Raw genomic sequence first — 15,322 nt, 5'->3', positions numbered from 1 at the left:
AGAGTACTGCAGCTGGGTAAACAATGGCAGCCTGAATGAGTCACGGCGCTCCTGTTTTCCACAATTACCAAAACTGCCATTTAGCTGAGTGTGCGATCAAACACTAACAAACCAACCCATCTAACCAAGTTACCCAGGGGGCGAAAAAAACTACAAAAATAAGAAGAATCACAATCCTTATCATAATGTGATGTTCAGATGAGCTTTAGGCAGAGGGCTGGTGAGGGAAGATGTGCTGAGGGCTTGAGAAAGGATCTGACAACGATATTACCATACCAAAACACGGCTGGAATGTAAAAAGAAGAATGCAATTATGAATTCCAGACTACACCGAGCAGGTAGGGGGAGTGAAAACTTTTCCCGTCAGCTGTAGCCTCAGTTTCCCCTCTTCACTCAAGCTCTGCCTGCAGTGGAGAGCTCTGGAGCGAAAGCAAGGGGCAAAGAGAATGAAATGAGGGGAAGCAAGCGACTCACCCTTGCGGCTATGCACATAGACATCTTTCTCTCCCGCCTGATGGGCGTTATCATTCTGGTCGCCGATGGTGATGGTGAGTGTGTTTGTGGCTGTCACCGGCGGATCGCCGCTGTCAATCATAATCACCGGCAAGTGGAACTCGCTCTGTCTTTCCCTGTCGAACCTCCGCAGGGCGGTGAGCGTGGCAGAGCCATTCCCATGATCCTGAAGGTGGAAGTCGATGGAGTAAAGTGGCGGCAGGGAGAGAAAGAAAGGAGGCCCGTGCTCTGGGGAGTCTCTGTCCACCACGTGCAGCAGAGTCGAGCTCTGGTTGAGCCAGACCACTTGAGGTGCTGGACTGTTCTCCCACAGCACGGGAGCATACGTTGTCTCCAGCTCTGGCCCGTTGTCATTCATATCTAGCAGTGGCAAGTGGACCGTGACAGTGCCAGTCAGTGCCGGGGTGCCCTGGTCTGTCGCCATGACAACCAGTTCATAACCTGCCACTGTCTCACGATCCAACGGCCTGGCAACTGTGACCACCCCGGTTCGGCTGACTGTAAAATGTCCATATGGGTCAGATTCAGGGAGAATGCTGTACAAAATGTCCCCATTCAAGCCGGAGTCAGCATCAGTGGCTGCCACCTGAATGATGCTGGTTCCTACAGTTACATCCTCAGGCAAAGGGGACAGCAGGTGGGAGCTCGGGGTGAACACAGGAGCATTGTCATTCTCATCCTCCACTTGAACCAGACAGTGAATGAGGCTGGAGAAGTCAGAGTCCTCCACTTTGATGGTCAAGTTAAACCTCTGCTCCACCGGCTTCTCAAAGTCCAGCTTCTTCTTCAGCCGCAGAGTGCCCGTCTGCCCCTGGCGGTGGCTGACCATGTAGAATCGTTGCTCGGGGTCACCTGCCACCACGCTGAAGGCCAACTGTCCATATGTGCCGGCATCAGGGTCCACAGCACTCAACTCCAGAATTGGAGCATCTTCGTTTGTGCTCTCAGGCACACGGGTGCCACACCAGTCCTCTCTAAACTTTGGCGTGTGGTCGTTGATGTCTGTTACCACTATCGTGGCAGTAGCTGTACCCGTCATACCCCCGCCGTCCCGAGCCTCTACTATCAGATGGTGGCTTTCAGCAAACTCCCGGTCCAGGCCCTCTGCCGCCACAGATATGGTGCCAGTACTGGAATCAATAGTGAAAAGCTCTGCGTTATTTGAGTTGTGTGCGTTCTCTGTAATCCTGTAGGTGAGGATTGCGTTCTGACCAACAGCTGCATCATCAAGGTCCACCGCCGTCATCTCCACAACCAGTGTTCCCGGAGGGGAGTTCTCTGCCACACTGCTGTGGCAATTGTCAGGTGCACATGTGAAGGTGGGGGCGTTGTCATTGATGTCCCACACGTTGATAATAACATCCGTAAAGCCAGTGAGTCCCTCGCCCTCTTCATCTGTTGCCATGACGACAAAGCGCCAGACGGCACGCTCTTCCCGGTCCATGGTGCGCTGTGCATACATCTCCCCCGTGATGTCGTTAATCATGAAATGTGACTCTGCCCCTTGGCCATGAATGGAATACCGTATGGCGCCCTGGTCTGCGTCTTTGTCAGGGTCAGTCGCTGTCACCTGCACAGATAAAAACAACTTCTTAAGAAAATGGATATTCATTCATCCAGTCAAACCCAAATTACCACTTCCTCTTATCTCTCTTCAGCCGTCACCAGGGTCTTCTTTGCTTTTGGATTTTTTCGACAGCCCATTTAAGTGTGTGCACTTTTTCCTGACCACCTAAATTAAAGCAATGAGCTATGATCAGGCATGGTTCTCGCATCTGGCCTGACAGCCTTACTGCTGAATTTCCCCACACAAGATTCATCACTACTGTTTCTCGAACACAGTGGAATGATAATTCTATAATTTTTCAACCTGTAGTAGTTTCAAAATAAAAGCAGATACAAGCTATTGGTCTTACCCCTCCACCCAAGCGAAAAGGCCATTACAAAACACTGGCCTCAGAAAAACTGCCCCACTACAGGCCTCTGTTAATATTCTTGAACATTTATATCTTCTAGACCAGGTAACCTACTCCATTTTGTTCTTTTATTTATGTGTTTTTCCATACTGTAGTCAAAAGTTCAAAAGTAAAAAGTTTTTTAAAAAAGAAAAGAAAGAAATCGTAAGCAATTCTCCTCCACATACAGCTACACTTAGAACACATTTTAAAATGTTACTGATTAAAAAAGAGCTCTCTGAAGATAAGTGCAGGTCTTTGGATTACAGTAATTACTGAAAAAAATAATAGGTAAGTAAGCATCTGCGCCTCTCACCTGTAGTACAAACACAGGTGAGCCATCAAGCTCCTCTGTGACTGATCCATAGTACTCGTTCATGGAGAAGACGGGCGCCTCATCGTTCTTATTAACCACAGTAACCACCACGGCTGCGTAGTCTTCCCACTTCCCGTCCGAGGCGAGGACCAGCAGCTTGTATCTCTTCTGCTGTTCATAGTCAAGTGGCTGTGCAATGAAGATCGTCCCCACCTCCGGCTCGATGTCAAAAACACCACCTTTGTTGCCAGATGTAATCTGGTAGCGCAGCTTGGCATTGGCTCCTGTGGCAGGAAATATAAAACACTGGGAATGTGAAATCACTGTTCCTGTGAATAAAAACTGTTTTGTAATAAGGTTACAGAAATTTGAAGGTAAAACACAAGTGCAGCGTCATTTTAAGGAGGTGGAAGAGCATTTGATTGGCAGCCTGTTGATAAAATAAATGTTAATGATGTTAAATATGAGAAAGTCACTTTTTACTGTTATTTTATTTAAATAACCTGCTAAGACTCTAGGCTCATAGGATCATAGGTTATGTCTCTTCTGAAGTGCAGAGACACTTTTAACTCTGTTTAAGCCGAGTGAAATTAGGAGAGTCAAACTAAATGAAATCAATGATAAACTACGGCAAGGAGTTTTTAACTGAATATGAAAGTCTCAATTTAATACTGATGCCTCTAAGTGACCTACTTACACAAACAAGACCATCAGCGAGAGGATTGGTTATTTTTATATAGCTATTCTTAATGCCTGCCACCAGGTCTGTCTGATACTCCTTAAATCGGATGAATTGGATCGAGCCTGTGTTTACATTTTCCCAGCCAAAGTTACAGTGATTAGGCAGTTAAAATGAAACAGGAGGGAGCTTTTTCTATAGATTTGATTTTTGACATTATCTTTTGTGGTTATTACAGTAGAAACACTTCTGGTTTTGTCTACAGGGGCCAAAATCATCATATGAAAGTTATTTGTAGTAGCTTTAAATGCAACATTGTTTATTATAACAACTACCTTTCAAAGGTGCACTATCTTTTCTGTACTTTTGCACAGAATGTTTCTTCACCAATTGTGAAAACGAATAAAGCGGAGAGAAATAAAAAAAATATATATATTTTACGCATTTGAATTCCTCCCTTTGCAGGTCAGACATAGGAAATGTAAATGTCCAGCCTCTTGGCACTTTACTGTTTTCAAAAATGACCCTTCTACAAGAGTAAATCAATAGGAACTGAATGTTTTTAGGAGGTAACAGACGTAACAGAAGGTTGCTGCTGGCATCATTATTACTTCAGTCTCTGCACGCTGAACCCTTCAGTGTTGTCGCTTTTCTTGCTTTAAACTGAAGCACTACCATTCCAGCAACAACACAACGGCGTAACCACAGGGGTATTACACCTCATTTCCTCCGAAACCTGAGCATTAGTAGGTTTTCATGTATCCCTTTCTTGTTTTGATTACTTAATTAAATGGAAACGTTGTACATCGTCTCCTCGGCTTTAATCAGATACTAATTAAGAAAAGAGTGCCGGAAAAGTAAAAGGGAGCATGAGAGTAAAAAAAAAACAGCATACAGTAATGCACTCTGATAGTGCCCTCTGGGGAATGATTTTGAGGCCCAAGAGAGGGTAGGGGTGTTGTAGTTTGGTAAAGAGGAAGTCAATATCTGAACTTATCTTCTGTGTCTCCATGGAGACCATCCAGTCGGACAGTTTAACACTGGAATAGATAAGATAATCTCCTGGAATGAACAGTCTTCGCTTTCAATCATCCTGTTGGGTTAAAGTAGCTACAATCCCATGTAAATACACTAATCTGTACTATTAACACAACCCTAGCTGACAAAGTGCTCCCTGCCTCCCACAGGGATCTGGCAGGCTTACAGCAGTCAAGCCCAGGGTGGAGTTTTTAAACAAGACAGATTGAGCGTAGCCTCTCAGACACAAGTGCAACAGTATTGCAACTTTAATGTTGGGGGTTGGTTTTATTCCACAGCTATTCATCATTAGTGCTGCAGCCCAGCCTAAGCTGCACCCCCGCTCCCCATAAATACTTGATTAACGGACCTAAACATGCCTGATAAAGGGATCTTAGGCTACTGCGGTACCGAGGATGAGCAACTGCTTTATTGGTTAAATCCCGCCCACCTACTGTGTGGGAGCGTGTCACTCTTTTTGGAACATATGTGCTACAGTGCATTACTGAGCACTCAAATGACTACAGCTAAATCTAGCACACCGCATGATTTCAGCAGCGTGATTTCAACACAGCTCAGGCCAGATTGGGAAAGACTGCCCGCAGGGTCACTTTATGCATAATGCTACAAATGCAGGCCATCTTGTGGAAAAGGTGCCTACTTGGCACACAACTGGCTGCTGGAATCAACTGACTGATAGGCTGCCAAAATATTTTGGTTATTTCAAGAAAAGAGAGCGTTGCAGAAAAGGAATAAATCTGGAAGCTGTTGCAAAGTTTGAAAGTGTCGTAACAACTTCAAGCGCAGGGAGAAACAGTTTGTCAGGAGACGGTCATTGTTGGAGGAGATGTGAGAACTTCTTGGCTGATCAGTTTCATATCTTTTGGGATTATGCTGTAATTCAGTTCCACTGGCTGGGAGTCGTGGTGGAGATAAAATCAATATTTGGCCTAGAGATTAATCATGATTTAGTAAAATATATTTAGGTAATATTTCAACCAAACTCAATTCTTGTGAAAAGTATCTTCACTAAATACTGTTTGGGCCAGGAAACTAGAATTACCGCCTCACGGTTGTATGCCTCTGCCAGCCAGTCAAGTTCCAGCTTACACCCCTGTCGGTATAATATATGACTTTGGAGGAATTTAATACAAGGTATTAAGTGTATTTTTCATCGCTATATTGACAGTTATGATTCCAGTGAGAAACATGGTGTCTTCACTCAGAGACTATTTTTACAGACGAGTACAGAGTACTGATGGAGAAGTGAACATTATGACATCATAGTGAAGTTGACCTTTGACTTCTGGGATATAAAATGTCATAACCTCTTTGATTGGTCCTATTAGAAAATTAGTGTATGAATTCTTGAGTTATGGGCAAAAACATATTTAGTGAGGTCACAGTGACTGTGACCTTTGACCCCAAATACTTAATCAGGTCATCATTGAGTCCACCTGAATGTTTGTGTGTGACACAATGAAATTCCCTCCAGGAGTTCCTGAGATTGGGATGGACCTGAAATCACAGTTACCTTGAACTTTAACTTCTGATCACAATCAAATCAGTTCATCCTTAAATCCAAGTGGACACGTGTACCAAGTTTTAGGAACTTCCATTAAAATGTTTTTAAGATATTGTGATGTTGAGAATGGGACGGACAACCCAAACACATAATCCCTTCAGTCAGGACTGTCACCAGTGCATAAAAACTTCCTTAACTAGGAAATGGATCATTAAAAAACCCCCAACAAAATTACAGTGGATAGAGATTGTAAAAGAAATTTACCAAATAGAAAGATTGACATTCTCCTTGAAATGTTGTATGAATAAATAAATAATTAGACAATTACTGGATGAAAGGGTTACTACATTTAACATACAGCAGAAGACTCATTTATCCTCAACCTTTTTTTTTAATTGTAATGTGTAACAGCATAAATGAAAGTGTTGAATTATGGGAAGTATGTGTAAAGATGGATGTTGCTTAAAGTACGGTGATCCTGTCCATCTAAGTTTGGACGGAAGCCAATGTGAACAATACAAAGTCCGTCACTGGAGACGAAATCCTCAGCTGACTCCATATGTTCACACATTAGCATTAGCTTACATTAGCCTGCTAGCTTAGCTTACAAAATCCATGGTTGCCAGCTGGAAAGGAGAAGTTGCTCACTTACTTCTCTGTGGAATCAAAGGCCGAGACTTTCAACAATTACTCCCAGTTTCGATGTTAAATCTGCCACTGTTATCACTGTAAATGACATATATGTGCAATGTGACAGGTCAAATATATATGTATATGTGTATGTTATATATGTGATGTTGAACTATTCCTCAGGCCACTATTGTTTATGTCTGTGTCTGTTCTTGCTCACTACAAAAAATAATAAAAACCAAGTTTTAAAAAAGAGAAAGAAAGATAGTGTGGTGAAAAATAAATAAATCTGGAAGCTGCTGTAAAGTTTCAAAGTGTCTCACACAAACTTTTATATTGGTTCTGGATGGCTGGCTTCTTTAACCTTTATTTTCCGGGAAGTGGCATCAGTAAAAATCTCCTTGGGACCTCCTCAGTCTGCTGCCTCATCAAGCATACCTTCATCCTCGTCATTAGCGCTAACAGTGACAACAGCCAGGCCCACATCTGCATTCTCGTCGACACCGACTTCATACAGTCGCTGAGCAAAGACTGGTTTGTTGTCGTTGACGTCGCTGATGAAAACCCTCACATACGCTGTGTCTGCAAGAATGACAGAATGGCAGAAGATTAAACGACACAGCGCACAAACACACACACTTTGCAAAGCACTGTATGTGTGTATTCTCCCTCCATCTGTTTATTGATTCTACAATTCATTGTCAGTGTTTAATGGGGAAGAGGCACTTAACCCGACGCAATAAGCCTCATTGACATGGAAATCAGAAAAAAACATTATTCACAGAGATGTGCTGTAAATTACATAAATTATTCATTTTGTCAAGAGTTTATTGTTTTAACAGGGGTAACTGTTTTCAACAGAAAGAGTAACAGTAATGGGGCTAAACCTCTTCAACAGGCGGCTTTTTTGCAGCGAGTAGATAAAGAACCTCTCTACTGGGAAGGTTAAATATTTATAAGATGACAAGTGTTTGTGTCTTATCTGTGCCCTCCTCATTACGCTGTTTATTTCTTTAGTTAGAAAGAGTAAATTATCTGCTCACACAACACATGGGTGACATGTTAATTTGGAGCTGCTGCAGAAAGAGATGACGGCGGCGGTGGTGGTGGTATGTGGCTCTATTTTCCCAGCCTGTTTTTACGTTTCCCTCCTCCTCCTCTCGGTGTGTCCCAGTGGTAACGCAGCGAGACAGGTAATGTTTGCAGAGGAGATGAGCCCTTCTGGATGTGCGAGATTCGGAGTGCAAGACACAGCTAAGGCTCATTGCAAATGCTAAGCAGCACTGGCAACTCTGGAGAGGAGGCTTTACTGCTCCAAAACATCACCCATTGCCCCTAATACCTCCTTCACAAACATTTGCAAAAGACCCCCTGTTGAATACAAACGTCATATTACGTCACTCTGGATACAGACTGAGGTTTTATGACTGCCAAAATGTCACAAAGAGAATGTGGTTAACAAACACAGGCCTTACTGGTTAAATATTGAACATTGAAAATTAAAAATGGGGGGAAAAAAAGAGTTTGCAACAATAAGGAAGAGCAAGACCAAGACCAAGAAATCTCTGAGCTATTTTCACATGGAAGAGAGTAAGGCTGTCTGGTCATGGCAGTGGAATAAATCAAATTAAGATTCGTTTTTCAAAGTCAGTCCCAAGGTGTAAATGAATGTAATATCATGCCAATGCAGTCTGTTTAAAACACAGTGCACAGAGGAAGAACTCCTCATAGATGAGTTTTCAGTACTGCCCCGTGGGCTCATGGGAAAAGAACAATGCTGCATTTTATGAATGGGACACTGCACCGGGCCAGAGGTCGCCTCAAAGTTAACTCACATAGTTTCTCAGAAAAACAGTAACTAAAATGGAGGGGAGAATACGCTGAATCTGAGGTAATTGTCACTGACTTACATTATTTGCATAGAAATGAAGTTGAGCTGAGTTTAGAATTGTCTGTAAGGAAGAGTTTAGAGGCTTATTCACTTTCTTGCAGAGAGTCAGATGAGGAGATTGATACCACTCTCATGTCTGTAAGGTAAATATTAAGCTACCACCAGCAGGCTGTTAGCTTAGCTTAGCATTAGGATCACTAGCGTACGGACTGGAAACAGAGGGAAACAGCCAGCCTGGCTCTAAAGCTCACAAATCGACACATATTATACAGGGCTGGAATGATATAGTTATCTCATGATTTGATACTATATACTCCGATTTTGCAATATTTTGCTATATGTGTTTGCTAGACCACAAGAAAAATAATGCTCATGTCGGAGAAGAATATATATCTTTTTCTAATGTACAAAAACCAAAGTATTTAATCTTAAACGGAGCCAGACTAGCTGTTTCCCCATGTTTCCTTCTCATCTAAGTCTTGGCAAAAAAAACGAATGAGCATATTTCCCAAAATGTTGAACTATTCCTTTAATTCACATGAAAATAAAAGACTTGTCTGCTGTCATTATTAAAAACTTCATAATTTCTAACCTGAGTTGGGCTTCTTGTTCTTGCCAGGTCGTGCCGACTCCTGGCCGTCTTCTGACTGAACTTCCAGCAAATAGGAGCTCCGGGCCTCACGATCAAACACAGCTTCTGTGTAGATGATCCCAAGTTTTGGGTCAATTCGGAACAGATGGTGGTCGCCACTGCTGTCGCTCAGCAGAGAGTAAGTGATCTGTGGAGCGCAGGGAATTTGAAAATTAAGCTCCAGTACTCTTTCAAGCAATAACTTGCAGAAACGGCAGAAATTAAAGGCTTTGTAGCTGAAAATGTCAGGAGGTCTCTATCATATTCCCAGAGTCTGTCTTCTCATTACAGGCAAGATCAGATCGATACTTTGTCCTATGGATATTGTAACAGTCAGTCAGACTGCTGCAATGGCACAGTTCCCAACAACACTTCGACAACACTTTGACAACTCTGGTACAAGTGGGATTGTGGTGTGATGTTACAGAACACTCCTTCAAGCATAACGATCATAGGTGTGGCTGAAAAGCTCTTAATTTTTCTGTTTCTGCACAGCATGAACGCAGACTACAAACCTCTCCATTCAGACCCAGATCTTTGTCATGTGCAGATACTTGGAGTACTGAGGTCCCGATCTGGGCTCCTTCTGTTACCGAGGCCTCGTAGATGGAGGAGGTGAAAAATGGCACGTTGTCATTGACATCTTGGGAGAGGAGAAGAGAGATTTAGCGGCAAATTGATAATGTGTTAATTTCCAGAAAGTAATTTGGTAATAAATTCTCAAGCATCCAAAGCTGGAGCCTCAGTAACTGCGCACATTAAAGATTTAGGGGTGTGATTTTCTGAAGAAAAACACGAGGGCAACACTGTTTACTGTAGCTGTTGACTTCTGTGTGTTGCACTTCTTCACCTGCACATGAACTCAACATTATATGAAGGGCAATCAAATGTTTAACTATTCTTTTGGCTAAGGGGATAATATTTGTTGAACTTCAGAAAAATTAATTAGTTTTGTCTCTGAAATATATTGTAAAAACAGAACAGCTATAAACAAAGCCTATGATAATTGCATGCCTGTATACAGCGTGTTCTATTACCTTTGACTAACAATATATGACATTTTGACAGTTAATTTCATTAACCAGCAAATAAATACAACTTGCAACAATTAATTATACCCTATATATACATTTAATAAAATACAGTTGAAAAATATTAACCCTGTTAATGAAACATTAAACTCTGCCCATTTCAATTATTTAAGAACAAAGACAGTTAAAGTGAGAAAAGTACAAATCACACCTGTAACATTGATATAAACTGTAGTGAAAGCTGCGAGAGGCACCGCAGCCACGTTCTGAGCTCTAACTCGGAGAGAGAAGAAGGGTGTGGTCTCATAGTCCAGCGGCTCTGACACCAGAATGGACGCAGAGCTGTCTTCGCGGTTGGGGGAGAGGTAGAAACGGACTGGCATGTTGGTTTCGGGGACCATCCCGTCCTCCAGGTTGTAGGTCACCCTCGGGTCGCCCAGCTGAGAGGTCGCTTTGATTGTCTGAACAGGAAGAGAAGTTGGATCTTGACTTTTGCTTGGCTGAAAGCCTGGATCTGAAGTAATGTTAAAATTAGAGGAGAGTGATGCAAAAAAGCAGACCCTTAGCTGAGCAAATGATCAAAAAGCTTGGTCCTTGCAGAAAAATAGCTTCCCAGTTTAAGCCCCGACTCAACCTGAATGATGTCATAGATGGACATTCACATCCCAGCTGAGTCTCAAGAGTGGCATTAATCTTGTCATCCAAGACTTTCAAGAAAGTAAATAGGTGTATTTCCTAAAATGTTGTTCTATTCATTTAAAGCCTGGTTTTAATTAGTAAAAATGCATATATGATATCATCATGTAAGTTTAGTGTCTCATTAATAATCCGCAAAAATAATTCTTCTATAATTAGAGAATCTAGTTCAAGGTCAGCACATTTTGCTGTTCAGACAAAATGTATTTTAGCAACCTAAAAAGCACCACCTAAAAAAATCACTATCAGTTTAAGTGTACACTATATTTACTTCGCTGTCAGACAGCCTTTTCCGATGGGGGATTGAAGCTCTCTATGTTCTCTTCAAAGCCACCAGACTTCTTTGAAAAAAAATTTACCTTGCAGAACACAGGTTGCTGGTCTACTGCTGCCTTGATTGGTTTGTTTGTTTGTTTTAATGTGCAACACCGGTGTTTGGTGTTTGGTTCCACGATTGTTTGGATCAGAACATACTTGCCGCAGATCTTGGCCGCAGTTTACCAGCAACTCCCGTGTTCTGTGAGGTAAAATTACTGTTTTTGTCAAAGAAGTCTGGTGGCTTTGAAGAGAGCGTAGATGGTGGCTTCAGTCGCAAATTGGAAAAAGCTGTCTGAGGGCAAAAAAAAAAAAAAAGCAGCGAAAATACTCTAAACATAAAACTGATTTTTGAGAGGTAAAATTTCTTCCAGAGTCTGGACGAACGGTTTCAGTTATCCATTGTTGAATTGGCTCAGACTCAGAGACAAATTACACAGGAGCTAAGAAGTTGTGTTGCATCCATTTGAGTGAGATTTTTTACGATGGGTTTGTGGACTTAATTGTGTAAATTTCGTTATGAATGTCCAGGCATATGCACACCCAATCCAAACCCAATATCAGGAAAAGTGGAGCTTAAATGACAATATTTCTATTAAATCTGTTCACATGTGACAGGCCACATTGGAAAAAGGCCCAATATCATTTGTGGTTTGTATTCATAAAGACAGTCAGGTTATGCCATTTATTATGATGATTGATTATGTAAGTACAAAACAGTGCAGAAACCTGTTGTCTGAAACCTGAAGTAACCTCTTATCTCAAAGTGAATCCTTTTGTGAAATCCTTGGTGAACAAAAGGGATTTTTTTTGTGCTCCCCAGATTGACAGCTATATATTTTGCACATCAAAGCAGACGTTTTGAATGGATTTAATTAGCCTGGAGTTATGAAACTTGCTTAGCACATGCGATCTAATGTCAGCTTTCTCCTACAGCATTAAACTAAAACACGTTTACAGATTTTTCAGCACACTGGCAAGCTTTCAAAGGCGTATTTGGAGCACAAAGAGAACACAGTGTCTGAAGAACACTCAGACTGAGCACTAATCCAAGGAGGTAAGCAAACAAACATTCAGCTGATTCAATTACATCAACTCAAAGTGGCAAGAGATAGAAAAACCAGATGAACAACATATGAACTAATATTAACAGTGTACTCGCAGTCAAAACTACATGCTTACGTACCACGATGGGTGTGTCCCTGGCGGTGTTTTCAGGGATGACAACGCTGTAGCTCTCCTTGTCCCACTGCGGAGGCTGGTTCTTCACGTTGGTGATGGTGACTGCCAGCTCCACAGAAGTGCTTCGGTTACCCCCGTCGGTCGCAATGATGTCTCGTGTGATGTAGGTTCTCTGTGGTAACAGGAACTGTTCAGTCACTATGGCTTCATTCAGACTGCAGGCAAATCAGATCTGTTTCTAAAATCAGATCTTTACGACAGATGTAGATGTGTGTGTCCAGAAATCATCTATCTCCATAAATTGTTGTGGTCAGTCTCTGTCCATACACTAGTGATGTGGTTTTCTAACATGGAAGCATGACAGATGTAGAGAGTCTGTACAGAAGCTTCCTGACAAAAGTGCCAGCAGACTATCTATTTCAGCATCTGTCTGCAGTGTCATGGTTTTGAGTTTCACTTTTGTTATTTCCTGTTACATTTTGTATGGATTTCCTTGTATCCTGTTTTACTTCACTTACTGTCATTTTCCCTTCTGTTTTCTATATCAATGGTTTTCTAATAGTTAATTAGCTCTTTGTGTATTTAGTCTCGGTGTTTTTTTTGTCACAATGTTAGTTCATCTTCATCTTTTGCATCTAGTGTTCTTGCATTTCTCTGAGTGCCTTTTGGATTTACCTTGGTTTTTGGACTCTGCCCAGGTTATTTTGGCTTTATTTGCCTGCGGTTTGCCTTGGTTTAGACCTATGATAGACGGAACAGTGCACTTGTATTCACTCCTGTGTTCATTAAATTATTTAAACTGCACCAGCACTTCTTTTGTCTGCATTTTGTGTCCATTCACTTGTTGCTCTTTGTTACCCAGCTTGATTAATTGTGTCATGAACTGACCATTGCCGTGCACAGGCTGTTGTTCTCCATATCACCTTGCTGGTAGCAGCAACAAGCTGCTCTGATGCACTTCTGTCACTCTGGATTTGACATTGCCGTTGTGTGTTGCACTGCGAGTGATGCAAAAGACCTTGTGAAATCAGATTTGAGTGGCCAGAGACGAAATCTGACTGGAATTGGATTTTAAACCCCCTCCACATGTGGCTTGGATCTGATTTGTGAAAAACACATTTCATGTGGGTTTTTTGTTGTCTAGAGCTGATTAACACATAGTCGACTGACAGATAAGACAGAAGATTAACAAGCAACTATTTGACAATAGATTCATTGTTTAAATATTTTTTTCAGCAAAAAATGCCAAATTGACGGTTTCTGCTTCACAACAAAGCATTTTTGTAAAAAAACTAAAAAATGTTTTGAGTTTAAATTTCTCAGAATATGAGAAGAAAGCAAGTTTTTTTTATACAGGTGACACAGAATTTCACATGATACCCAACTCTAGTATCAGTACAATTAATACAACTGCCTGACCCTCTCAAAACATAAAGTCATCTCCTATTATTATATCTCCATTTACAAACTAGATATGTGAAATACACAGTGTGTCTGTACGCCTGATGATAAATTTAACCAAACAGCTTTTAAATCATCTTGCTATAATTGTAGTAACATGAAAGTAAGTTGTGCTGATAATACTGTTGTATTTGTGGTGGCAAAAACACATACTATGTGCTGTTGAGTGCTCGGGCAAGATGGAACACTGGCTTGGAAAATTCTGCCTCACACTGAATGTTTTTCAGTCAGAAAGCTAACAATCACAGACGCTGTCAGATTTAGGATAACATAAAAAAGACTGGTGGAATTGTTAGAACCAGTCTTTAAACATTTAAGAAAATCAGATTCTGCATGCCAATTAATATAGCTCTAATATTTACATATGCAATTGTTTTTTTATTAACTCATGGCACCAGCTAGTTACTATTTTTATATATGAGTTCATATCAATTAATACCAGTGAAGGGACTGGACTATGAATTAGCTTTGGCTATATACATGTGTAAAGTACATCAGACAATGCCTCTGCAACTGTCAATGTTTGCACATGTCCCAGACAAATAAACTAACAAACTAATGAGCTCAGGCTGGTGGAAACTGGCCAGTGACAGCAGTCAGCAGTGATAAAGACAAAATGCATAGAGCCCAGTGTTTAAATAGACATCTCTGTTACATGAGTAGGTATGAAGCTAACGCTCAGAGTGATCGGCTGTTGATCAACTGATTGGCAGTAATGACTTCAAGTTCCTGCCTAAACTTGTTGAACGATCTCCAGAGAAGGAATCACTTAATTAGTCTGAGAACAACAGAGGCAGCAGTGAGAGCCTTACAACAATTTATTAAGCTATAATTCAAGTTGCAAAAAAGCCCCTCTACTTTTGTTATTGTGCAATAATTGAACCGTGAGGAAATAAGGGGATAAATTTGACTGAGAAACTGCATTTCATCAAAGCAGACACTGGAGGGAAAGCTGAAAATTTCCTTGAGAGGTCATTAGAGTATTTGATTCTGTTTATCTAAATTAGACAAAGTGTAACATCAACCTCACACTCACACCAGAGTGAGGGGAAAAAACTCTAAAAACCCTCTAAAGGGCCTCTTTTGGTCAAGACGAGGTAATTTTACTAAATTCAAGCCACTAAAAGTAAAAGATAATGCAAGTCATAGTCATACCACTTTGTTAATGAAAAATTGCTCAAATAGGAATTCAATTGTTAGGATGTAGCGATTCAACCCAACCATCAGCTGCATTATTCCATTAATGCAAATCGTGGCCTGGCAACTCTATTATTGTGCCGCAGAAGCCAGATAAAAAGAAATCTCACTTAACTTCAGAATTACATTTTCTGTTCCTGGGACAATCCAATTAGTATTTGTGAACAAGTACAACTCTTTTCCAAAGCTCGATACCAGCAGACAAAGATTGTAATCTGTGATGTCCAATGTGGACCCTGCAAGCTGCTGCTTTTACAATAAATGAATGGCTGACTGACTTTGT

The 15,322-nt window shown here is 41.3% G+C and overlaps 1 protein-coding gene across 1 annotated transcript in view; it reads right to left on the bottom strand.

Annotated features, from left to right (window-relative positions):
* The window catches only part of LOC146316273 (neural-cadherin-like), a 122,492-nt gene that overhangs the window by 39,877 nt on the left and 67,293 nt on the right, over nt 1-15,322 (bottom strand). Inside the window, exons 12-18 of the mRNA XM_084733973.1 lie at nt 12,386-12,553; nt 10,400-10,649; nt 9,673-9,800; nt 9,119-9,305; nt 7,074-7,217; nt 2,785-3,068; nt 475-2,083 (exon numbers count right to left, since the gene is read on the bottom strand). Of these exons, the coding sequence (XP_084590099.1) occupies nt 475-2,083; nt 2,785-3,068; nt 7,074-7,217; nt 9,119-9,305; nt 9,673-9,800; nt 10,400-10,649; nt 12,386-12,553 (2,770 nt within the window). The remainder of the gene's footprint in view (nt 1-474; nt 2,084-2,784; nt 3,069-7,073; nt 7,218-9,118; nt 9,306-9,672; nt 9,801-10,399; nt 10,650-12,385; nt 12,554-15,322) is intronic.

The sequence above is a fragment of the Lutjanus erythropterus genome, chromosome 13 (assembly GCF_056507025.1).
Source record: "Lutjanus erythropterus isolate fLutEry1 chromosome 13, fLutEry1.hap2, whole genome shotgun sequence".
NCBI classification, from domain to species: Eukaryota; Metazoa; Chordata; class Actinopteri; order Lutjaniformes; family Lutjanidae; genus Lutjanus; species Lutjanus erythropterus.
Note: the sequence above shows the minus strand (reverse complement) of the source record. Positions and strands in the feature narration are given on the sequence as shown.